Source organism: Mirounga leonina, unplaced genomic scaffold (genome assembly GCF_011800145.1).
Source record: "Mirounga leonina isolate KUSES-001 unplaced genomic scaffold, KU_Mleo_1.0 Mir_91, whole genome shotgun sequence".
NCBI classification, from domain to species: domain Eukaryota; kingdom Metazoa; phylum Chordata; class Mammalia; order Carnivora; family Phocidae; genus Mirounga; species Mirounga leonina.
In genome coordinates this window covers 46,745,934-46,772,981 of record NW_023270839.1, presented here as the reverse complement: position 1 = coordinate 46,772,981, position 27,048 = coordinate 46,745,934, and the positions used below count along the sequence as shown (strand labels likewise).

Below are 27,048 nucleotides of genomic sequence, written 5' to 3'. Positions count from 1 at the left end.
CACTGTGGCTCATAAGCTCATCATCAGGGCTTCTTATATTATAGTCTCCATAGTCTCTATATGCTAAAGTGATATGTGCAAGCATTGCCCCACTAAAGAGACATAGAATAAAATGCTGTTTAGTGGAGATTTACCTTTAGGTGTTCTGAATTGGACAGCTTCAGACATGGGCCCCATGCCCTTTGAGTTTCGGGCTTGGATTTTGAAGTAGTACGGTGTGTCAAGTGTTAACTCTTGTATCTGGTGAGTCAACCTGTTTCCCACAACAGGCTCAATAACCCAGTCGTGTATCTCCGCATTCACATCCGTACTATAATATATGATATAACCTGTCCAAAGGAGGAAATGAGAAGAGATACCTTATTCCTACCTTTTCTTTTCTTAAGTCAATAAAGATATCTGTTATAGCATATACAAGTAGAGAACCACTTACTCATTAAAGACCAACAGTAAAATGCATTCAAAATGCTACACTGAACATCATAAAGAGAAAACCACAATTTCAACAGATACCAACTCTAGCTGACTCCCCAGAGATGAAAACCACAGTCCAGTTACCTCTCCACCATAGCAATAACAGTGGAAAAACTGTTGACAGACAATTTCGCGAATGGTGACACTGAAGCCTGTACTTCCTAAGTTTCCATTTTAAATTGTTTCTATCTCTTTTAAAACGAGCAGATATATTTAAGGGAAGAAACAGAAAAAGTTATCATCTATATCAGTAGTTGAAGCAATAAAAGTAGTTATGATAATAATATAGGGTTAAGAACTCTCAGAAGCTAAGAAATATAAGGAAAACAATCCAATCATTTCAACATCTTAATATTTGAATAATGTACCCATCAAGGGTCTACGATTAAAATAACGCACTTCTGAAAACCGACACTGGCCCAACGTGCTGTTTAGCTCTCAGCAATGTGATTTCCCAGAAGAAAAACTCCTGGGAGACCTGGGGATGTGGGCAGTACCTTTATTAAAGCTCTCCCAGACTTGAAGTGGGTGAAGTCACAGTGAAACATCACCTGATACTCCCACCAGGGGGCACTCAGTCTCCATGTTTGAGGCAAGAACAGACACCCACATGCCTACTTGACCTACACAGCACAAAAATGCACTGATGGCATCATTACTGGTTTTTGAAGACAAAATAAAATGTAATCCAAGTCATGCTTCAATCTTTTACAGAACAGGCAAGTTCAAAAACCTAAAAAAATGACACCAGGGATTTATGGGAAGGAATTCTAATTGCAAGTTGAAGCAAGACAATATTAAGAAATGCTTTCAGTTTCCTTATTCATACAAAGGAACATCAGAAAGCAAACTCCTGTTCCTCAGGATACACCTACATGGAGCAGAGGTTCCAAGGAGAATAATTAACAGCTAAATCCCAGGCTATCAGGCTTTCCTCCCTGATAAAGCTGAGGAAAGCATAGTGTCCTCTACTGTGGAAAGTTCTTTGGAAGTCCAAGGAAAAATCCCAGGCCCCTTCAAAGGCCTAGGCCAATTCAAACTTCTAACTCTAGTGTTAGAGCACAGGAAGCTGAAGTAGCAGGCCTGGGGGAAAAACGGAATTAAATGTCTAATGAACTTTTTGGGGCTTCAGGTTAAAAGAGATGAATCTGTATTTACTGGGTACTACACCCTGTAGAATGAGGCAGGTTCTTTAACTCCCAAGGTGATTATTTAGTCAGAGGCAGAGAAGAACAGCTTTTCTGATGAAAAGAAGTATGTCCAAAAGGTCCCACTGTAGCCAAAGACTGTCTAATGTAACAACACCCATCAGACTTTCACTCAGTGAGTCAGAACAACCAACTGGCAATTCATGTTTACGTTAATATGAGCAAACAGCACCCCCTTGGTCCACTTTCAAGGACCATCATGACTCCTTGCGCCTCATAAAATGATCAAGCCAACTTTGGACTCCCACTTCTCCCAACCACATAGTACTGGGCTGGAATGCTTCTGCCCGACTGGAACAGAGAACAGATACACACTCAAAGGCATCTTACCCGTAATTTTGCCATTGGCTTCTGAGGGAGGTTGCCAATTTACAATTATCGTCCTAGGTTTTCCCTCTTTACTCACAACTGTCACATCCTTGGGTGGAGAAGTAGGAACTACAAAATAATAAGACTTTCAATAATTCCTGTCCATTCCAGTTTCATTTCTACAACGCTTTCCTTTTATAAGGTGCAATAAGAAGTATAAGACAAAAAAGCTAAAGCCTCCTGGCTTCAAAGAACTCATAGTCTACCTGTAAACAGATCCAATACAAGGAATAATATGCCAGGGCGCCTGGGTGGCTCAGTCGTTAAGTGTCTGCCTTCAGCTCATGATCCCAGGGTCCTGGGATCGAGCCCCGCATCGGGCTCCCTACTCAGCGGGAAGCCTGCTTCTCCCTCTCCCACTCCCCCTGCTTGTGTTCCCTCTCTTGCTGTCTCTCTATTAAATAAATAAATAAATAAATCTTTTAAAAAAAAAGAAGAAGAAGAATATGCCAAGTACCAAAGAAAAAACACCATACTATGAGGATATAGAATTGGTATCTTGGGCTGGAGGACAGGGATTTATAGGGTTCTTAGGTAAGGAAATCAAAAGACCTCTGTAGTTAGTTACCAAGTATCTACATTATGCCAAGGCATTTTATAAATAGTATTTCACTTAATATTTATGGCAACTCAAAAGGCAGTTACCACTATCCCTGCTTGACAGAGCAGGGCATCGACAATGAAAAAAGTTATGTAATTTGCCCAAGATGACTCCCCCCTCCCCAAATTTGGATTATTTTGTTAGAATATTTTCAAGTGTAAAATAATTTTCTCTTTCACTTATAGTTGGCTCTCCAAACAAAATATAATGTTTGAAACCCCCTATTCCCTCAAAGAATAAATGAGTTACAAATTGCTGTTTTTAAGTTTGCACTGCCAACTATTTGAGATTATTGCTCTGAAATGCAAAGCTGTTATGAAACAACACCAACAATGAAAACAACACTGCATTTCTTTTATTTCCATGTTATGGCTGATAACTTTTAATGTACTAGTAGAGAAATGAGCAAATTAAGTACATCCTTAAATTTACTCTTCTCTTCCTAAAATACTGGAATCTTCCTAGCATAAAATGGAAGGAAGCCTGGTGAAATGCAGACATCCTAAGAAAATACATAATATTATTTATTAACTAATGGATTGGAATGAAGCAAAAAGATATTCTTAAAACTAGCAAAGAAAGAAAACTCAAGGTCCATTTAAACTTTTATGCACTGTTATTTCTAAGCTCTCCAGATCCAACCCCTTTTCCCTGTAGGAAGTCCAACCAACTGCGCAGGAGACAAAAAGACATTAGGGCCAGGCCCAGTCTGGAGAGACTTGATTAGCTCCATTTTTTCATTATTTATATATAGGAGAAAAAAGCCATAGGAGGCTGGAAGGGAAGGGCTCCCAATGGTCACACATATCCCCATGCTAGAAAAGTACGAGAGGTAGAAGGGCAGACCTACAAATGAGCAAAAGGCAAACAAAATCTCAAACTTGGATACAAGCCTGCTTTCCCCTTAATTTGCTAGGTGTCTTTTATCTTTTTTTTTTTTTTAAGATTTTATTTATTTATTTGAGAGAGAGAGAATGAGAGACAGAGAGCATGAGAGGGAGGAGGGTCAGAGGGAGAAGCAGACTCCCTGCTGAGCAGGGAGCCCGATGCAGGACTCGATCCCGGGAGTCCAGGATCATGACCTGAGCCGAAGGCAGTCACTTAACCAACTGAGCCACCCAGGCGCCCTAGGTGTCTTCTATCTTTCATGTTTACTTACAGACAAAATCCCTTAGGCTGCCCCAATGGGATTTTACCAGATACTAACTGGTTGTAAGAAGGCTGCTGGGGTAGCTTTCAGGTTCCCTGGTAAAGTTCTGAGGCTCTAGCAAGCATGGCGTTGGCAGAGGCTTGGTGAAGAGCAGGTCACTTCATTTTTTCTATCTCAATTTAGCAATAAAGCAGGATTAATGACAGTAATCCTTTACATCTACACAGTGCTTTATAATTACCATGTGCTTTCTCATCTGCTTATTTTACCTTACAATAACCCTATAAGGTAGGAAAAGCAGATATTATTATCACCCCTCTTTTGCAGATGGAAGAAAGGACAGGCTGGATGACTTACTTATGACTTACACAGTCGGTATTTGGTTGACCTGGGACTGAACTCAAGTCCCTTGATTCCTAAAATCTAGTATACTTTGCATTCTATTATCCCATTATTTGCTCATGTTCTTGTTCAGTGACGAAGAAAACCTCATTCATCAGCTGAAAAAGCGAACACTGAACTCCAGCTGCTGCTCACTATTTTCTGTAAGAGGGTTAATTCATGCCCTTGATTCTTTCCTCGGGTAGTAGAAGCAGGTGATGAGAAGTCTCATGACTTGGAACGTGGCCCAGCATTAGCTGGACTTCCACTGGCTTTCACGTCTTACAAAGAGAAGAAATGCCATGTGATGTAAGATTCAGACAACACATACCAAATTCAAAGGTGGTCCCATGGGCTGTCATACTCCACGTGCTTGATCTTCGACCTTTGGTCACCATCACAGAGAATTCATACAGTGTATTTGCTTTTAAACCAGTCACCAAGTAACTTAAAGTTGTTGCATTTGCATTCTGGAGGCATAAGAATCAAGAACTTTAGAATTAGGAAATATCAAGAGCTGGATTTTCTCACCCAGAGCAAATGTGCCAGTACCTTGTACTTGGTGTTTGCTGGGATGTTGGTTTTCCATCGGACTGTGTAATACCGGGAATCTGTAATCTTCTGGTGTTTGGGCAGTGAGTTGTCCGCCCATGTGATCCTTATGGTGTCATGACTCAGAATGGAAGCCTGAACTCCCACAGGTGGCATCATGGGAGTGGGATCTGGCACTGGAGTGTATGGAGCATTAATAACAAATAAATCAACTTCAGAAGTGTCTGGGTAAAAAGTAATTAAAAAAGGGAAGTGGCATTTTAACATAAACAAAAATAAAAGAAAAGGAAAATGCAGGGTAATATAATGGAATGAAAGGTGAGAAATGGAGAAAGAGAAAGAGAATCTAGAGTTAATAGATAACCACCATTCATCAAAAAGAATACTCCCACTTGTGTTCTTTCAGGAAAAATTTGCAGGAAAATGTCTAGGGAAATAATTAACTATATTCTCTACTGTATTCTCTAGGTATATTAACAATTGATAATCCAATGATTATATTAACATATTCATACCTGAATTTTCTTTAAATTACTTGAAAATTCTATCTCCTTTCCAAAAAGGATTGTGAGAAGATACAAAGTACTTTTAAAATCAAGGGTGTAATTTCAGAACAAGCATCACAAAGCTCATGATCTGTTTTGGTATTTCGGTGAATGTGACTGAATTTTTGGGACATGGCTTATCAATGCAGGTCAACGAACATGTAAGGGTCCTATTCTCAAGCCTGAGTCCTGAATGCCAGCCAACGGCAACTTAGCCTGGCCTTGGTTTTAGGGTTATCTGATACCCACACAGGGTCTAGTTCAGATCTGATGTCCTGGGTCTAAAAGCAAAATGGCTCACATCCAAATAAATCAAAGGAACTCAAGGGCATTACTCTTCCTGAAGAAAAGGTAGGCTAACACCATGAAGGAATATCTGCTATGCTTTCTCCAGCAGAATCAGAGAATAACCCACCTAATGAATCCCAATCGGTTATATGAAATGACATACTTATGGGTCCAAGTGACAGCCTTTATGAACATAAGAAATCAGAATACTTATTTGATAGAAAGAAAAGTCTATACTCATGTATGTCCTGTGCCATATGCAGCTGACACCTTCTCTAAGCTCAGTGTCAAAACAGAGGCTAGAATGTGCACACAGGCACCAAGGACCATGAGCCCAGGACAATACAGTAGGATCCCCTGGGCTTTATCAACTCTTGGTCAGGTTTTCTAAGTACATACATATTGATTTATTTTAAGTTAAGGTTTTAAAATGGGTTTCCCACCTGGTTAAGGAGAATAGCCCTTCCTGTAACTCAAAACCTGAAATGGCATGGACCTTGTTTATGAGTAAGTGCCAAACTAACGTAATAGTCTCCATTTGTGTATTTCCTACACAATGAGGACTAAAGTAACAGAGGAACAGCATACATTATAGTCAAGGGCTTTGTTCAAAGATCAGGAAACAAACCAATTAGTTATAGAAAATGCACCGTCAGGTGCAAAAATCATTAGACTTCTTTGAGAATTTTTTTTTATTTGTAATAACTCTTGGAGAAGATAACAAGGTTACATGACTTAGGAACATTTCCTTGTATACTTCTAACCAGAAGGCTATATTTTTAAGTGACATAAGAGAAAATTTCAAAAAAGTTTTTTCTATTATAGGCTAATTTAAGAAAGTAGCAAACCACTTATCTAAATATTCTCTTTTTCATCTTACTTTTTTTTCCTTTCTGGAATACCAAAGCTCTTTGCAAAAGAACTTATAAATTGTAAGCACACAGGAGAAGACAGGACAGAACTACCAAACATGTAGTGATGATGCTGGTCTTGTTAAGTAGAAGCATTAAAGAAAAAAAGGGGCAGAGATGATCTTTTTAAAAAGAATAATGTGAAATTTGCATTATTACACAAAATATCCAGAAAATACAGCAGGCAATAGAGATACACAGCTCTGGAAAACAAATGGAAAAGAGCATTTCTGCAAATGATAAATTCTTGGGTTTTCAGGACCCTTTTTACAAGTCTAATGTATTTATTTCAACAAACTTTCTCATTCAGCCCTATATTAGATGTTTTATCTACAGAAATTTTACATTATATATTTCTTTATTACAAAAAATAATATTTTGGTCTCATTTGTGATAAATGTACAGTTGATCAAATGGATGGTACAACTGACTTTATACTCCTTATATATATAAAGCTTATGAAAAGCAAATAGAAGACTACTTTCCCAATCAACTCAGGTGACTAGTAAAGAAAATGCTGGATTCACTGATCATACACATTAACTGAGACCATCAGTAACCTATCTAACTCCTCCAGAGATACGGAGACCTGTTCATTTTTTTTCACTCATTTTAGTTGTAACTCACATGACCAAAAGATGAAAGTCACTTTTTTTTTTAGGAGTGGGGAGGGGCAGAGTGAGAGGAAGAGAGAAAATCTTAGGCAGGCTAAATGCCCAGCATGGAGCCTGATGTAGGCTTGATCTCACAGCCTTGAGATCATGACCTGAGACAAAATCAAGAGTCAGATACTTAACCATCTAAGCCCACCCAGGTGCCCCCAAAATCACTTGTAATTCTCTCAAAACTATAGTTTCTAGATCCCAACATATTAAAAACGTGCTACATATCTACATGGAATTATTTATATGAATGACTAGATTGTTAGCATTTTCTAAAAAGCAAAACAGAAATTAATGGCGATTTCTGTGTTGAAAGCCTCGTTTCCTATATGAAGCCTGCAGCCCACGCTGGCATATACTTTCCCTTTCACTGATACCTATGGGACAGACCTCATGCCAACATTCCACATAAGCTGCTGGAAAAAGTGCTGAAGACAGAGGCGGACAGGATGGCTTACCTGTGTGAGGTCTGGTCACGGCGCTCTCATACAAGGGGATGCCCTCACCCACGTTGTTAAAGGCTTTCAGGGTTATCACATAGTGAGAGCTGGGATCTGAAGAAGGAAACAAGTGAAAACACTTAGGAAAACATTCTCCAGAGTTTAAAAAATTCAAGGGTGACGGTGCATGATCTTAAGTGCAGAGAAAGTTAGGAAAGATTTTAAAAACGTTTCTGTGGGATTCCTCCAGGGTGTGGGGAAATGTAGAGATGGCAGCACACACAGCACAGAAAAACTGGGATCAATGTTTCGGAGCAGTCCCAGAAGTGAGGATGGCTGTGCCTGGATCCTCTCTTGGCCTCACCTAACCAATGGTGTAGTGATGTTACTGTACAGCGGAGGGCTTGGAGGAGAATGAGTAAACAGGATTTTCATGTGTTGTAAGCCCATAGGTGGAACTTGGTATTTCACTGTGGTTTTACTTACATTTCTCTAATGATTAATGATGCCGAGACTCTTTTCATGTGCTGACTGTCCACTCATATATCTTCTCTGGTACACTGCCCACCTCAATCTTCTGCCTACTCTTTTACTGGATTGTCATCTTCTTATTAAGTTGGAAGAGTTTTATATTTTCTGGACTCAAATTCTTTGTCAGATATTTGAATGGTGAGTATTTTCTCCTAGTTTGTGGCTCATCTTTTCACTTTATTGCTGTCTTTCCAAAAGCTGGAAGTTTCAAATTTCAAAGAAGTGCTATAGATTAATTTTTTAATTTTATAACTTATGCTTTATACATCCTGAGAGATCCTTGTCTACCTCAAAGCCATGAAGGTTTTTTCCTGTCTTCTTCTAGAAGTTTTATGGTTTTAGTTCTTGCATTTAGCTCTGTTTTTGTGTATGATGTGAAATAAAGGTCAAGGAAAGTTCCCTTTCTTTCTCATACAGTATCCAATTCTTCCCACACCTTTTGCTGAAAAGACTACACTCTCCCCACTAAATTATCTTATTGTGTTTGTCAAGAAGCAATTGACCATATATATATGGATCTATTTATGGACTCCATTCTGTTCTATTGATCTGTAACACCTACCTTTGCACCAATACCACCACAATGTCTCGACTACAGTAGCCTCATGTTAAGTCCTGAAATCAGGTAATGTGGGTCTTTAGAAGACATCTGAAGAAATGTGGAAAAGACCATACTACCTGATTTCTCTTTTTCAAAACTGTTTGGCTATTCTAGTTCCTTTGACTTTTAGAATTAAGTTTATCAATTTCTATAAAAAAGTCTGTCAGGATTTTACTTGGAATTGCACTGGGGAGAACTGTCATTTTAATAATATTATCCGATCCATAAACATGGTACCTCTACTTATTTAAGTCACCCTTAATTTCCCTCAGCAATAATTTTCTCATTTCCAGTGTACAGACCGTGTTCATATTTTTAAAGTTTATCTCTAAGTATTTTATTTTTTTGATGCTGCGTAGGTAGTACTTTTATTTTAATTTCAACTTCCAACTGCTTATTGTTAGTACATGGGAATATAACTATTTTTGTATATCAACTTTGTATCCTGTGACTTTGCTGAACTCACTTATAGTCTTAGTAGCCTTTTTTGTAGATGCATGAGGATTTTCTCCCCTGATAACAAGGAATGTGTATAGTGCTCAGATACTGGTTTCTAAATGTCATTTTCCATAAAATAAACCAGCATTCCTTGGAGAAATGACTGATTCAAGGGCTAAGGATAGGAAAATATCAGATGAGCCCACTATATCTTACTGTGTCAAAAAGGAAGAAAGTGCTCAAAGAAAGATGGAAGATGTCAAATAGAGGAATCAGTCATAGACTCCCATTCGGCATTCTTTCACTAAGGAAGAGAAGGAAAGTTCTTCTTTATCAAAGAATGCTGATAAATGTAGAAGAAATAATAGAATTAGAAATTCACTTGGGAAACACCACAGTAATAACTGTTACTAAAGACACTAAAACTAGTGAATGAAAGTTTGACGAGAAACAAGATGTTTACAAAGACTCAAAGTATTTATTAATTCTAAAGGAGAAAACAATAACTTTAGGGAATGTAGCAGATACCCTCTGAACTAAGTGATTAAAGTTAACATCACTAGCACCAGACTTTCACATGCCTCCTGATACGATGTACTGACAAGAACACAATGTATGTATGCTATTCCTTCCAAAAATGCATAAGCTGAGAGTAGTGAGGAAATATTAGGCAAGTCTAAACTAAGAGACATTCTACAAAATATAAATGGTTTATACTTCTCAAAAATGTCATAGTTGGGCGCTGGGTGGCTCAGTTGGTTAAGCGACTGCCTTCGGCTCAGGTCATGATCCTGGAGTCCCGGGATCGAGTCCCGCATCGGGCTCCCTGCTCGGCAGGGAGTCTGCTTCTCCCTCTGACCCTCCCCCCTCTCATGCTCTCTATCTCATTCTCTCTCAAATAAATACATAAATAAAATCTTTAATAAAAAAATGTCATAGTCATAAAATTCAAGAAAAACCCAAGGAACTGTTCTGTATCAAGAGAAAACTAATGAGACATAACTAAATTCAACAAGTGATCCTGGACCAGAAAAAAATGTTTTTGTTATAAAGGACGTTAACGGAGCAACTAGTAAAATATAAATAAAGTCTAGAGATATTGTCTGAGTGTTAATTTGCTGACTTTGGTAACTGTACTGTAGTTATATTAGAAAATGCCCTCATTTTTAAGAAAAGCACATTAAAGTATCAGAGGGTGGAGGGGCATCCCATCTGTAACTTACTCTTAAATGGTTCAGTGAAAAAATATATATGTACAGGAAGACAGAGAATGATAAAGCACATGTGGTGAAATGTTAACTTTTGGGCATTCTTAGTGAAGAATATATAGAAATTCTCTACTTTTTTTTGAGAGGGAGAGAGAATGTGAGTGGGGTAGGGGAGGGGCAGAGAAAGAGGGGGAGAGAAAGAATCTTAAGCAGGCTCTGTGCCCAGTGCAGAGCCCTACCTGAGATCATGACCTGAGCCAAAATCAAAAGTCAGACGCTTAACTGACTGAGCCACCCAGGCGCCCCTTTGTAGTATTTTTTAAAGTTTTCTGTAAAAATAAAATTATCATACAATCAAATGTCAAAAGAAAGAAATCCCATATGCAATTACTTCTTCTACTTAGCATACATACCCAGATTTTCGATGGTGTAATAGCGCTGTTTATAGTCCACTTTGATGGTCTGGGCATGAGGGCTGCCAATGCCATAACCAATGGCATAACCTCTGACCACAATGTTCTGATTCTCTGGAGGAGTCCAGCTTACTACAATACTAGTAACCAGTGGCCGGACATGAAGAGAACTAGGCACTTCAGGAACACGAGTTTCTGGGAAAGAAAGTAGAAAAGCAAGACTTTAGAATATTTACCATCCTTGGGGCATGGTGTTTAGCCTCCTGCCAAATTATTTGGGGCTAAGATTTTTCCATTATGCCCAAGAATTCACAGAGAATGGGTATGTATAGTGAAGTATGGCTCATGGTTTTACTATATTCTAAGAAGAAAGCAAAACCCAAACAGCCTGAAATACAAGACAATGCAGTATTAATTTGGAAGGGAAGACAAGGAGATCTAAGAACTTCTACCTAATGGAGAGAAACAAACTGCCTTTCAATAGTTATTCATTCCTCTTGGTCCCACATCTGAGTCCCAGACTCAACTAGGTGGAATGAGAAAGGCATAACACCAACTAATTAGAAGCCTGTTGTCAACAGATGATCAAGTATCACATTACAGCGATTGTATCAATTATTTATTCCCCTAAGTAATATAAGTCAGAAAAAGGGAAACTTTAGAACCACATATTGATTTAAATGGTGGGAGACTAAGAGGCTTAAAAAAGGTAGTAATTTATAGTATATCTTTCAAATCCGTTACTTCAAGGTATAACTTGCTATCTAAATTTAAAAATTAGCAAACCAAGAATGAGAATAAGGACCCAGGTGTTTGGTCTCCCAAGTGCAACACCTGTGTCTCATAAAGGCATATACACACCTACATAAAGGTGCTCACTGAATAAAGAGGTAGGGAAAGGGCAAGGTGTCTAGGACTAAGGGAAAAGGAAAACCGTAGCTGAAAAAGGCGGATTGATGTGGCTCAGTGTTAAATTTCAGATCATTCATCTATTCAGTGGCCTTGATAAAAAACTAGACTTATTTGTTCTGGTCCTGCTGGAAGGGACAGGTTGTAAAAGCCACTGGGGTGGGGGTGGGGCGGGGGCAGGGGCAGCTCTCCAGGAGACTGGCTGCATTACAGTAATGACAGGAGTGCAATACGGTAAAGTTCACAGACTTAAGCCATATACGCCCCCAAATCTGTGGGTTTCCAGTTTAACTAATTTGACTACAGTCAGTCAGTACCTAGCTTCTCCCAATCCTGTAGACTGTTGTTCTTACCATCTAAGTCACTTTCAAAAGTTTCAGCAGACAGCCAGTCGGTAGCCGGGCCTGTGCCGTTGACTGTTAGAGCAGCCACTCGGAAATTATACTCAGTCCCCCGATCAAGACCTGAGACCCAAACGACAAAAAAAAAAAAACAAAAAAACCCAAGCTGAAATAAGAGTCTGGAAAACAAAAGAATAACAACTTCTCATTGAGTATCTCATCCACCAAATCAGTACACAGCTACCATCTTGAAGTTTCGGTTACAGTAGGAGAGCACACGCAATACATCTCCACAGCACAGCCGAGCTCCCACATCTCCAGCAGAGGCTGAAGCCCATACATTCAAGAGGAAAACCAGTGACCAGAGTTCCCGGGAGATTACAGATCCTTTTTTTATTAAGAGCTTGAAGGCCCCTCAGAGATCATTTAACGTAATCCCTTCATTTTGTTACTAAGGAAGCTAAGGTCAAAAAGAGGTCAAGGATAATGAAAGAGTCATGACAATGGAACAAAGTCAGTTGGTCTCAGAAGACACCCAAGATGGAAAGGAATTAAAAGATGTAATTCCTGCTGGGTTACCTCACCTCTGTTCTGGGAGCCACCCCGTGACAAGAGTAGGCCTACAAATCTATTTCACAACAGCTTACCTACCCATAAGTATATACAATAAGAGGAATAAAGCCTTTCTTGTATGCAATTTTTCGTAATGACTATGAGTAATAAATTTACCAATGTACTGAAGGCAACAAAAATCCACATGTAAAAGTCTACCCTACAAAGTAGAGCAACAGCCAATAATATGGTCAGCTATTCAGATAATTCATGCATCCATTTTTTTCTTTTTTTATGTTAAAACACACAACAAAATTTACCATCTTAACTATTTTTCAGTGTACACTTCACGTGTATACATCTTTAGAGCACTTACATACTAAATATTGCGTTACATCTTACAAGGTTATGAGAAATGATCCTACCTCCCCATATTGACATATTGGGATCTCTGGCCAGCAGCATTGTACAGAAGGTCTAAGGAGAGAACCACAGAGAGAGAGAGAACGTGGCCAGGATGCAGGATGGCTCAGTGAATGAATCCTGTCACGTGGTGAGAGAAGAGATGGGAGGTATGGTTCCCAGCAGGCCCATCCTGAAGCTGTCTGCCCATAAGAAAGCAACAAGCAAGGCAGAAGGAGAAGCCACATGGCTGGGCCTGTCAGTTTACCTGTCACCTCCCTGCATACACTGAAGCAGAAAGTGCCAGAGAAGGCTGTGCACGTGTTTGTACTGTTAATAGACAAATAATATGGACTACTGGCAAACATGGCTCAACTGAGGTCCTGAAAGAATTCAACCAGTCAAATTATCATTCCCTCCCCTCTGGGGAGAGTTAGAGTGTAAGACAGCAAGCAAGAGATCGGGGGGGAGGGGGGAGCGTGTGCACACACATGTGAGCAAGAGACGCATGTGTAAAAAGGCTAAGAGTTCCTTTCCTCCCAGGTTACCTACAGAGTTCATAGACTCAACTAGGGCCCACAATGCGTATTATAAAGATATGGCAGAATGTGTTAAGTGCCATGAGTGGTACAGAAGGAAGAAACAACAATTACTTCTGGCTAAAACAGAGTCACGTAATTTGTGGTTCAGGACAGGATCCTGGTAATCCATACTGCTCTCTGATGCTCATCAAGCTTCAAGTTAATGCTTCAAGAGAGCAAAGATGTCCATCTGTGCTCACCATTATATACCCAGTACCAGGACACACTAGTACAAGTTCAATAAAGTCTGTTAAACAAATGAATCTAAGTATGATTTTAAAATGCAATCATTTTCTCCATAAAGAAAAATCTGTTTTTACCATGAAGATGATTATTTTGCTTACACATCAAACGTTTCATTGAGAAAATGAACAGCCTCCTCATGGTCCAGGACTATATTCTGTTTTTACATTATTAGCAACAAGAACAGTAGCTGGTATACAGGTACTGTTATGCATGGGAAATGTTACCTGTATTCGGAGTCAAATCAGCAACTGTTGTTTTTTTTTTAATTTTCAATTAGCCAACATATAATACATCATTAGTTTTTGATGTAGTGTTCAACGATTCATTAGTTGTGTATAGCACCCAGTGCTCATCACCACACATGCCCTCCTTAATACCCATCACCCGGCTACCCCATCCCCCACCCATCTCCCTTCTGTAACCCTCAGTTTGTTTTCCAGAATCCAGAGTCTCTCACGGCAACTGGCTTTTAAGAACACACGAGAACATTGTACTGTAACGCTCCTTTAGTGAGCTGTCTCAGCAACACCACTGCAACCATGTGTACTCGCCGCAGCTTGGAGCTGTGGGTTCATGTGAAGAAACTCAAAGACTGAAAGCTACCCTTGGAGACAAACATTCACCTATTTTGAAAGAAGTCAATCCCATCTTTGAGGTGAAGAGTAAGGAGAAAACCTTGCTGGGTTTTCAGAGTTACAAGTTACCAGAGTACAAGTTTTCACTGTCAGTGACTCACCTAATTCTTAGAAACTCATCCCACTACACTTTTTGACCCCAGATCTTGGTTCTATCAAGAACTTGACCCCTGGAGGCATAGGAAAGTGGCTGATGTCAAGCTTCTCTACCAAGGAGGGAGCAATGTAAGGGAAGCTGAGAGCTCCCCAAGGGTGATGAAATTCATTCTCAGGGCTTAGATAAGGATGTCAATATCTCCAATTCTTGCAGTTTTCTTCTACCAGCTCTGCTAGGAACCCCCAAAATGGTTTCTTAGGGGCATCTATCTTTATTCTTAAAAGCACAGTCCCAATATCCAAAGAGCAAAAAGCACTTCATCTTCTTCCCATGCTTCTCCTGCAAAGCCAACTGGCCCTTGCAGAGCCAAGTCTACTCCCCCCACTGGGGGAAGAAAGAGGGGGCTATTCTGTCATCTACAGAGGAAGCCCATATTAGAGATGGAGTAGGGCCCATTGTTACCTAATATGCCACTTGGTCTGCTGCACATAAAGGGAAAACTACACAAAAGGAGCTATCCCAGACAGACTTCTCTAAAACTTTATCATGTAGCAAGTAGTAGCAAGAAAGACTACTGCACTACTATAGCTATTCACAAATGTTTCAGGCCACATACACGAGTGGTGTCAGTGTTATAAAAATCATTTTGTAGACCTCTGTAGACCTTTACAGTAGATATTTGGCCTATATAGCTTTGTTTTGCCTTGTTTTGAGACTGCAAAAAACCAATACAGACTTAGGGTGGTTCAACTTAATATTTTTTGACTTTACAGTGATGCAAAAGCAATACGCATGCAGTAGAGACTGTACTTCAAATTCTGAATTGTGACCTTTTCCCAGGCTAGAGATAGGAGGCACAATCCTCTCTTGTGATGTTGGGAGGGGCAGGAGCAGCTCCCAGTCAGCCTTGGGGTCACGAGGGTAAACTCCTTATACACTTACATTCTGTTTTTCAATCTCAGTACAGTATTCAATAAAGTACATGAGGTATCTAATAATTTGTTATAAAATAGGCTTTGTGTTAAATGGTTTTGTCCAGCTGTAGGCTGATGTAAGTGTTCTGAACACATTTAAGGTAGGCTAGGCTAAGCTATGATTTTGGCAGGTTAGGTGTGTTAAATGTATTTTTGAGTTAGGATATTTTCAAATTTTGATGGGTTTATTGGGACATAACCCCATCGTAAGTTGAGGAAGATCTGTTGTATATACATGCAAAAAAGAAAATGTGGAGAATACAGAAAACCACAAGTAAAGAAATAAAACTCAACACTCAGAGATGACAGAACCTATAAGATTGTGTTCCATTAACTTTTATGAAGTCAGAAGTAGACTGAACCGTTACGAATTCTTCTGAACTGTTTTCACTTTAAGTCAACCGCTCAGAGTAGTTATTAGACTAGCATAACTCAATGCCCGAGAAAGACGCCATCTCCTACCTTTCACCCACATGCAAGGCAGCTTACCTTCAATCAGATGAGACAACTGTGTCCCAGTTACCAAGGTCTCAGTGACATCACTCTTTCGGGAGGCCTTTCGGTAGCGAATCTTGTAGCCAGTAATCTGACCATTTTGTGTGGCTGGAGGAGGTGGCTGCCAGTGAATCACAATACTCTGGGAAAGACAAGATTATAGGGAAAAGACTGAATATATCAAAAAGCTTAGTCCTGTTTTATAAATTACTATCCTGAATTCACTGACATAAGGCAGCAGGGTGCAAAGACAGAGTTTTACTTAGGGATCACTCAAAATTATTTTTTGGGAAGATTATATTTGCAGGCAGTATGCTCTGGGCCCTTATTCTCCTGGGTATTTAGACATTTAGGGAAAAGTCTCAGAAAAGCTTTCAGAAGGAAAATATAAGGTCAGAGGCACATAGATTATGAAGTAAACTATGGTTAGGTGTAAGGTTCTCTGCTATCTCCATTGTGGAACGGCTGAAATTAGACAATTCTGCCTAAAACTCTCCCAAGAAGGGAATCATTAATTAATAGCTGGTTTTTAATTAAAGGACAAGGATTCCCATGGTGCTTTTTGAAAGGACTGAGTGTCTCAATTGTCAATGTAGCCCAGAAGCGGCTTTGGGCCTTGGAGAGGCACACATGGCCTTCAGTGTATAGTGGACGTGGCCAGGAGGGAGTCTGAGCCTATGTACCGTTCTGACGGATGTCTACCTTCACTTCACAGTACTAAGGGGCCATGGTATCATAAACAACTTACCTCTTTCCACCTCATCACCAATGTTCTGAACTGTTAAGATCTATAATGTCAGGATTTGCAAACTACAATGTATCTGCAGAAAGACTAACTTAATCTTGGCATCAGAGAAAGGCAGTAAAGTTAAACAGAAAACACGGAGTCGGTTTCTAAGTCCAGCTTTATTAGAAGGTGTAATATCTATGACACCTTATTTCTCTGCTTGAGTACGATTCTTTTGATATAGAATCTCCCTCTCTATAAGTCCTTCTGAGACTTAGTAGTATGCCAGTAAAAATGAATAGCAATATAAAGTTTACCTTTGAATTTCTTACTTCTAAGGACAGATTCTGAGGAGCAGCACTGGGAACTGGACAGGCAAAAAAAAAAAAAAAAAGAAAAAAGAAAATTTTTTCAATCACCCACATATCACTGCATCATGTGATATTCCTGGCCAGACTTTACACAAATGCGCATGTCAAACACTAATTATGCAACTGAAAGGTCTAAACCTAGCTGCCAATGCCCTCATGTTGATAGCAGTACGTGGATAAGGTGTGGCCACAGTTGATTCACTTAAACAAATGAGACACATTCTTATAAAGGCATCCATACCCAAGTCAGGTTGCACCTTTGGGAAGTCAGATACTGATTTCAAGAATATGACAGTGACTCTAAACTTTTCTAGACCCCAGCTACATTCTGAACCTTCAACATATTCTTTTGAATATTCTTGTTGATGGCATATCTTTATCTTGGGGAAGAGCCACAAATTTTCTGGAAACAAATCTAATGAATATGGCAAGTATATGTACTAGGTAATGCTGTTATGAGTCCAAAATATGAGGTACATAAATCAGTGAGCTCTGCATTCCTGTGGGGTTCCTAAACTGGTTTTGAACACAATTCCCAAGTAGAATAAAGAGATATTTACACTGACAGCTTTGGAAAAGGGACCATCTGGCTTCCCAAGGCAACTTTTATAGCAGGGAACACTCATTTCAGTATGAGAAGTTTGGGACTATTGGTTAAACAAACAGCTGCATAACTTTAGTTTCTCACATATGAGAACACAAGACAGAGCTATCTCAAATTTTATGATCCACACACCTTCCAGCATCCCTCTTTGTAGTAACTATAGCAAGCAAAAAGAATTTAAGTAAACCTGATTAATTTCTTCTCCACTCACAAAATGCTGACTTTAACTCTTTTTTCCTAGTCCATCCATGGAAACTTTTCTCTCCCTTTCTCTGACATTTGGTGACCAGATATATGACTAAGTGCCCACTGCACTATATGCTTCTGGAGGACAGAGACTATGTCTTGCTCAATGTTCTATCTTGTGCTAAAAAAGAACATCAGGCTTCAGCCCAGAGATTCAGGAACGGAAGTTGTGGAGTAGGACTTATGCAACTGTGTTTTGAAAAAAAAAGTCTATGAATGGTTCCAATCATCTCCTTGTTAAGAACCTGTGACTTAGCTGCAGAGGCAGCTGACAAAGGCTGCTGCTGGTGTCTTCATCTTCTTCATCATCATAGCTAAGATTTGCTGCATGCTCCTACATGGCAGGTACTTAATCCTTACAACAATTCCACGAAGGAGTTTCTATAACTATTCCCATTTTATTTTATTTATTTATTTTAAATGTTTGTAAAACAACTTCATAATAGATTTTTAAAAATTTTATTGTTATGTTATTCACCATACATTACATCATTATTTTTTGATGTAGTGTTCCATGATTCATTGTTTGCATATAACACCCAGTGCTCCATTCAATACGTGCCCTCTTTAATACTCATCACCAGGCTAACCCATCCCCCCACACCCCTCCCCTCTAGAACCTCCAGTTTGTTTCTCAGAGTCCACAGTCTAACCCATTTTACAGATGAAAAAACTACAAAGGAGGTTCAGGGCAGTGAACCTGACTGAGCTATGTGTTTCAGCTAATGTTTTAAAATGTCAAAATAATTTTTTAAAATTATGTACCATAACTAATAACATATCTAATATTTAAAATTGCATAATAGTACATCTACCAAACATTAATACTGCCCTTGATAGCTATTTTACTCCCAGATCTAGAAGCCAAAGATAATACACGTTTTATATGATTTCATGTGTCTTTTTCTTTAACCTAGATTCTAGAATGATAATCCCCCATTTTTTCTCTGAATAGTCCTTTTACTTTTTTTATTGCCCCCCGCACTGGTTTCCTTTCATGAGACTAATATTTTTTAAGAAGTCAGGCCAGTTTATTTATTTTTTTATAGAATTTCCCTGTTAGACATACCCAAACTGAGGAAAGTTCTACAAACAAACAGGCCTAAATTCTTGAAAAATATTATGACTTTTAGGAAACAATATATATATACTTATTAACTGCAATAAACACAGTTATTTTCTGTTCTAATAATAATATTTTTTAAAACATGCTGGTCTTAAAGATACAAATGTAGTGATCCAAAGGGGCACCTGCACCCCAATGTTTATAGCAGCAATGTCCACAATAGCCAAACTCTGGAAAGATATCTATCGACAGATGAATGGATAAAGAAGATGTGATACATACATACATATATATATATAAAGAAAATGTGATATATATATAAATATAAATATATATTTATATATGTATAAAGATATATATTATATATATAAAGATGTGATATATACATAAAGATATGATATATATATGTGTATATATATATATATGCACACATACACACACAATGGACTATTACTCAGCCATCAATAAAATGAAATCTTGCCATTTGCAATGACATGGATGGAACTAGAGGGTATTATGTGAAGTGATATAAGTCAAGCAGAGAAAGACAATTATCGTATGATTTCACTCATATGTGGAATTTAAGAAACAAACAGAGGAGCATAGGGGAAGGGAGGGAAAGTAAAACAAGATGAAATCAGAGAGGGAGACAAACCATAAGAGACTCTTACCACAGGAAACAAACTGAGGGTTGCTGGAGAGGAGGGAGGCAGGGGGATGGAGTAACTAAGTGATGGGCATTAGGGAGGGCACATGATGTAATGAGCACTAGGTGATATATAAGACTGATGAATCACTGTACTCTACCTCTGAAACTAATTATATACTATATGTTAATTAATTTAATTTAAATTTAAAAAATAGTAAAAAAAAAATTAAAATTAAAAATGCCGGTCTTGATCTACTCAATCCCCTTGGCAAGCTATAGTTTGAAAAATATTGCTCTAGGTGATGGTTACATGAATATAACTTAGCTTAGAAATTCAGTCACAGGTAAGAAATGAAACTGTCACAAAATACTGAGGAATTAATAAGAGCTATTTGGTGTACAAATATGATTGCTAAGTGGAACAAAGCCAGCCTTCCATCAGCCCTGGAATGGTTTGTGTTATGAACAAGCAACATTTATTTATACAAAAGCCCCTCCTAAAAATAAAAACAAGAGAAACTATTCAGTACCAGGCACTGCAAGTTCTACCCTCTCTCAGTAAATCTTTTAAACCCAATGAAATTGGTATTATCTACATTTTATGCATAAAGAAGCATGCTCAGACATGTTAAGGAACTAAAGTCCAGAAAAGGGGTAGAACTGGGATTTGAACTGAATCTTCTTGATAGCAAAGCCCATGACCTTACCAGGGCCCCCAAGCATGTGTGTTCCAAAGGAAGAAAGACTCACCATCTGACAACGTTCGAACAGCAACATCTTGTGTGGAGACTCCAGGACCATGTTTGTTGTAAGCCACCACTCGGAAACTATACTCTGTGTATTTTTTCAACCCATTAATGGTATGGGAGTGACTTGAAACATCAACATCCTTGAATAAAATAAAACAATTTACACGTATACAACTCAAGCCAAAAGAAATGCTGCAAAATAAAGAATTAACTATACAAATTTTGCATGTGATACAATGCAGATTTTTATCCCTTTTACAAAATACTACTTAACAATCAAAGCAGATTAATCAGAAACACTGGCAATTTACAGAGAAATACTGCTTGATGTTTAGTGACCCCTCCTGATAAAAACTACAGAATATAACTTGGTACAAAGAAAGAAGTCGGGCACCTGGGTAGCTCAGTCAGTTAAGCGACTGCCTTCAGCTCAGGTCATGATCCCAGGGTCCTGGGATCGAGTCCCACATCAGGCTCCCTGCTCTGCGGGGAGCCTGCTTCTCCCTCTCCCACTCCCCCTGCTTGTGCTCCCTCTCTCGCTGTGTTTCTCTCTGTCAAATAAATAAATAAAATCTTAAAAAAAAAAAAAAAGAAAGAAAGAAGTCTGCTGACTTTTCATTTCCTATATACAACTTTTTTATTCTGAGATTTCTAGACAAGCAAGTATTGAGTTTTGGAACTATATTTCAACTCTACTATTTCAATCAATCAATTGAAAAATGGCTTTGGGGCGCCTAGGTGGCACAGTTGGTTAAGCATCTGACTCTTGGTTTTGGCTCAGGTCGTTATCTTAGGGTCCTGGGATGGAGGCCAGTGTCAGGATCCACGCTGGGTATGGAGCCTACTTAAGATTCTCTCTCTCCTTCTTCCTCTGCTCCTCCTGCTCATTCTTTCTCTCTAAGGTAAATAAATCTTACCAAAAAAGGCTTCATCTTTTACCTGTTCTTTATCAGTCCCTTTTTCCATGTAGTACAATTTGTAATTCTGAATTTCCCCATTGCCAGACAATGGTGTTTCCCAGGTGACAGTGATGGAAGTAGGTGAAGCTGCATATGCTCGGATGTTAGGTGCTGGGCCAGGGAGCTGAACTAGAAAGAAAATTTTGAGACAGCAAAATACGAATGAAATTTACTGCACTCCTTAATCACCATTCTCAGCAATAACGTCCTAATGGCCATGTTTTTAAAAACAATAAAAACTGAGAAAACAACTGATTTGATTGAAGTGGTTTTAGGATAGTATATGATTAAATGCATTTCCCTTTTTAGACTCAAATTATAACCAAAAATTATCTGTGAAGTATCTCAAATGTATTCAAAGGAAAAAATAAACATTGCGGAATTTTTTTTGTGGTTTATAAAATCCTAGTTTTTCAGCAGGACTGCAGCACATAAAAGCAGCCATCACAAAAAGAGAGTCTTCAGGGGATTAAAGAGGACACGTATCCTGATGAGCACTGAGTAATGTACAGAATTGCTGAATTGCTCTAATGTACACCTGAAACTGATATAATACTATATGTTAGTTATACTGGAATTAAAGTAAAAAACTTTAAAAAAAGAGCGAGGCTTCTTTTGCCAGGCACTGGGGATGTGGTGATGGACGGAGTCCCAGCCCACAAAGAATTCCCAGTCTAGAGGGAACTCAGACATATAAATAGTTGCAAAAGTCTCAAGTGCCTACAGATTTCATAATGACTGTAACGAAAACAGAAAGAGAATACACAACTCTGCTTTGAAAGGGGGGTGTGTAGGCAAGGGAAGGACTGGGAAGATTTCTGGGGAGCCAGAAGGAACAGCTTCCTCAGATACTAAGGGAAAAATTATTCCAGTCAATGGGGAGGACATGTGAGAAGACGGTATAATGTGGTTCAGGGTGAATACTGAATGAATGTGGGAGGGAGAATGCTGAGGAGGAGGACACAGCCGGATAGTGAAGAGCTTCTAATGTGCTGCTGTGGAGTCTGCCTCATCTCTTGTAGGTGTTCGGTAATTACTGAAAAATTATGAGCAGGAATATGACATGATATGATCAGATCTGTGTTTAGAAAGGACACATAAATGTATGCATGGAAGAAAAACAGTAAGCGAATAAGACTAAAGAATAATGATCTTTAAAATAGCTACCATTTATTGAATGCTTACAATCAGTCCCGCTTAAAATGCTTTACATGTATTTAAATTATGTCTCATTTAATCTTTGCACTAACCCACATGAGAGGGACACTATTATCATCCCTATTTACAGATGAGGTTGAGAGGCTAAGAACTGCTCCCACAGGACGGAAAGTCAGTGAGTGGTGGAGCCAGGAGCTGCACACTTTCTGATTCTAACACGTGGAATCAAGCAGACCAGTCCGAAGATTACTACGGCGCCCTCCATGGGATGTATGTGACTGGAAGACAGTCCAGCTCTAACTCCTACAACAGTTCCCGTACCTCTTTACTACATTCTTTTCATCTAACTGATGAACTTGTGACAAGTTCCAGCACCAATTTATACACAAATTCCAGAGGTTGCCTATGCCTACACTTTGGTAGACATTCTATATTTAAAAACAATTTCTCTGGTGCCGGTGTTTCTCTAACAGAATCCATTAGATTTAAGGAACAGGAAAAAAAACGTAGCAAAATGTAAAACAAACAAGCTTTCTTAAATAACAGCACCACAGCTTGACAGTTTTGCTACCCAAGTAGAGAAACCTGAATGTGGTTATTCTGACAGTTGTTTGCTTTATTTAGTCATGAATCATGGTTATTCACTTAATGTTAAGAGCATTTTTTTGTGCAGCCTGACAAGTGGGATTTGTCACACTTCTGCTGCTACAGGAAACTTTCCTCTAAGTTATTAAAGGGGAAGGAAAACAAAACAATCCCCCGATTCCCTTGAAATAACTTTCAATATATTCATTGGATACACATAAACAAATATGATCCTAAAAAGGCACTAAGAAATTCTTTCATTTCACCTGCACAGTGGCATAATAAATGGAAAAAATTTTAAGTTGGTTTGTTCAGCTAAGTATGTAAAATATTTTCTGAGGGCTGACTTCAGCACTTGCACCTCTCCTGCCATAGGCTGAATACCTTCAGATGAAGTACAAATCTCTTTCCATTAATTTGTCTTTTGCTAAAACTTGTTATAGCCACTTTCCAACCCTAAAATACCCTCAAGAGAATCAGGTTCCATCTACATTAGTCTCTTTCTTCTAATCAAACTCCTTGAAGAAATGATTGTACTGCCTACTTTCCTTAGAATTACAGAGGTACAATATCATATAGGTGGGACCACAGGGAAAGAGTCTACAAGGCATCTGAGCCAGGTCTTAAAGAATCAATAAAATCTGAGTGTGTATCAGCAGAGTCCTATTGCCTTACACTGTTTGCCACTGTTTGATGTGAATTACTTTGATCTCCCCTAACTAATTCATAAGGTCCTCGATGGCAAGGAACTGGTACCTTCTGCACTGTTATGGTACATGAGGCTACATGAAAGGCAGACCTTCCTATGGTCTACATACAGGTAGGGCTGACAGACAGGTGGAAGACTTACCCTCAGGCTGTGTTTCTACTCGGAGTGGAGCTGAACTCTCTCCGGAGCCATGTTTATTTTGAGCCAGAACTCTAAAGATGTACACAGTCGCCGGCATTAGGTTTTGAATGGTTACCTGCATTTCTCCTGGGCGACTGGTATTCTCAACACGTTCCCTTTGGGCAAAGAGGGGTGTGGAAAGAAACAGCATTGATTAGGAATACTTCTAGAATGTGCAGTTTCATTTTCATTCCAATTCCTATAGATAAATGCCATATCAAAATCTTAACTCTTGACTCCGGGAAACAAACTGAGGGTTGTCCATAATTATACTCAGTCTACTGTACATACTATAATAAAAACCAGTTTATATTACACAAGAGTTTTCAACAAATATTGTGGAAGAATTCATTTGTTTTAGACAAATAGCTGGCCTTAAAGGATTGTCGATCATGAAAGGAGAGATCTGTATCTATCCTGACAGAGTAATAAAAAGGTCCAAAACCACTCTGTGGACAAAATTACTTGAAATTACATAATCGGGTCGCATTAAAATTCTTACTTTAAGATATTGGTAATTTTCCCTGAAATCACGGATTAAAATTTGTTTAGTTCTACATGACCTTATGCAGATTTGCCTGATTGTATGTGAACGTTTACATTTCAGAGATTTAAGTGTTTTTCAGTAGTTTCCTATAGTTTTTAAAACTACCTTATTTTAATTCAAAACAAACCAACAGAACCCACATCATCTTCATAGAGTCCCTGTCCATATATAATGTTAGGTCCACCAGAGCAGGGTAACTATAGCACCAAAAGCTATTGCTCAAAGATACCTGAGATATCGACAGGTATTTTCTCTCGAGCTAACCCTCTAAATCACAAGATTTAAAAGGAGGTATCAGCTGATTTCTTACACTCTGAAGTTTCTGACAGTTGCTCTGATCACAAATGATCACTGTCTAAAAGAAAGTATGGGATTTTACACGTCACCCAACTACAAGCTCCATGTGAGAGCACAGATTAGGTCAGTTTTGCTCACTGTACGTAACAGTTTAAACAAAAAGTTGGAACTATCTTGAGAAAGATAGCTGGGGGGAGCGCTCTTTTACTTTAAATTGAAGTGTCTCAGTCATGTTCCCATATTACAGAAGAACTTAGCAGAATGCTCATACGTGGAAGCAGCCTCACAGATACGTGCAGAATGCATGAATGGAAATTTGCTTTCTATGTAAACTTTGTGTAGTAATAATATCATGTACATCTTTTGTTCGTTCCTGTGTGAAAGGAAAAAAAACCAGGAGAAATGAGTGAAGGGAACGAAAAACTTAGAACAAACTTCTATAGAAACACTACAATTAAAAAAATCAGTAATACGTATGATTCCTTAAAGATGAAAGAATAATTAGCTAGTACTGCAAAAGCTTTAACTCTAGATCGGTCTGAGGTCCCAGAACCAACTGCCTGTCTAGAAAAAAACTTCTGACTTCAGGACAAGATCCAGGGTGGGTTTTAAAGTGCAATTCTCATAAATGGGTGAGGTTGCAATGGAACTTAGGTTAGAATGTGTAACTAAGAGTCAAAGGAGAAAGGAAAAGGTACATTTTATATTAAGACAGTGCTGGGCTAGGCATTAAGAGCTCTAATTCTGGTTTGGCAAGCTCACTAATTCTTTCTGAGCCAGATAGTAAATATTTACAGGCTAAGAGACAAAATGGAAAATATTAAGTAGTTACTTATATAACCTATTAAAATGTAACCATTTGAAAACACAAAAAAATATTCTTAGCTCCTGGGTCATAAAAATAACAAGTCTGATTTGGCCCAGGGTCCCTAGCTTGCCAATTCCTGGGCTCAACTAAGATACCTAAGGCTTCGTCCACCTCTAAAATGTTATTAACTTCTGGAATAACTTACTCTGCAACAAGTCTGATTTGGCCCAGGGTCCATAGCTTGCCAATTCCTGGGCTCAACTAAGATACCTAAGGCTTCGTCCATCTCTAAAATGTTATTAACTTCTGGAATAACTTACTCTGCATTTTACATTTAGTGGCTAATATCAGAAAAGTACTATTTACACTAAAAAAGAATGAACATTTCATAGTTGAAAAGGCAGAGGAAGGACCCTTTGAAATCTCAAGAAACTCAAGCACCCAAAAGAATTATCTCATGACCAAGACACACTGTGCCATCTGGTGGCTGATTTTTCAAGTGCAGCAAGTAGTGGGATTTGTAAATGCAGGTAGTGGCTTCCATCCTCACACTGAATTCTTATTATAAGTCTGTGATGAGAAGTTACTACCCTCATTTTTTTAGATGAGAAAACCTAAGCTTATAAAGGTTAAATAAATTCTATTTACAAAACAAGCAGGATCTAGTCTTCTGTCTTGGTGTTCTTTCTACTCCTTCATGGCTTGTATTCAGAAATCATAAATTTCATTCACAAATTAAATGACAAAAACATGAGTCTCCAAGAATCTTCCTTTGAAATATTCCCTAGACTTATTCTGTTCACTTCAAGTCACTACTCTCACCTTCATCCAGGCCATATCTACCCCATGCCTAGATTAAGGAGATTTGTCTCTCTGACTTCATTTCTTTTCTTCTCTTTACATAGTGCTCATAAAAAAGCTATTTAATAAAATCACAGTGCACACTTGCTCAGTAGTCTAAAATGGTCCCTTCTTAACTGATTATGTCCAAATTCTTACTGGCATTATGACATTTGGCTCTAAACTTCTACTTTATTATAATCTCTTACTAATTCCTACCAGAACTCTGGGCCAGTTAAGCTTTCTTACTTTCCCATCCATCAAACACCAGACATGCAAATTAAATTGCATCCTCCTGCACCTCCTCTTCCTTTATATATACTTGCCTTGTCTTCCTGCCTGACAAGTTAATTTTAAATTGAAGTGACAGATTCTCATTAAAAACAAAAGCATATATAGTTTTAAAAAATCCAAAAGTCCCAGTTTTTCTCTGTCCTTGAAACCTGTCCTCCCTGACACCTAACTGTGGCACATCCTGACCTATATCTTACCAGATCTCTTCATGTCAGGTTTTCTCAACCTTAGCACTATTGAGCTTTGGGGTGGGAT

General features: G+C 38.6%; 1 protein-coding gene across 3 annotated transcripts in view; it reads right to left on the bottom strand.

Annotated features, from left to right (window-relative positions):
* NEO1 (neogenin 1) overlaps positions 1 to 27,048 on the bottom strand; it is a 258,553-nt gene that overhangs the window by 29,088 nt on the left and 202,417 nt on the right. For 2 of the 3 annotated variants that reach the window (XM_034994392.1, XM_034994394.1), the window contains exons 9-20: positions 23,969 to 24,123; positions 21,356 to 21,504; positions 20,418 to 20,556; positions 17,049 to 17,098; positions 15,999 to 16,146; positions 12,035 to 12,145; positions 10,773 to 10,967; positions 7,600 to 7,695; positions 4,736 to 4,959; positions 4,515 to 4,653; positions 2,013 to 2,120; positions 135 to 329 (exon numbers count right to left, since the gene is read on the bottom strand). In XM_034994392.1, the coding sequence (XP_034850283.1) occupies positions 135 to 329; positions 2,013 to 2,120; positions 4,515 to 4,653; positions 4,736 to 4,959; positions 7,600 to 7,695; positions 10,773 to 10,967; positions 12,035 to 12,145; positions 15,999 to 16,146; positions 17,049 to 17,098; positions 20,418 to 20,556; positions 21,356 to 21,504; positions 23,969 to 24,123 (1,709 nt within the window). The remainder of the gene's footprint in view (positions 1 to 134; positions 330 to 2,012; positions 2,121 to 4,514; positions 4,654 to 4,735; positions 4,960 to 7,599; positions 7,696 to 10,772; positions 10,968 to 12,034; positions 12,146 to 15,998; positions 16,147 to 17,048; positions 17,099 to 20,417; positions 20,557 to 21,355; positions 21,505 to 23,968; positions 24,124 to 27,048) is intronic. The other variant, XM_034994393.1, reaches the window with a different exon arrangement.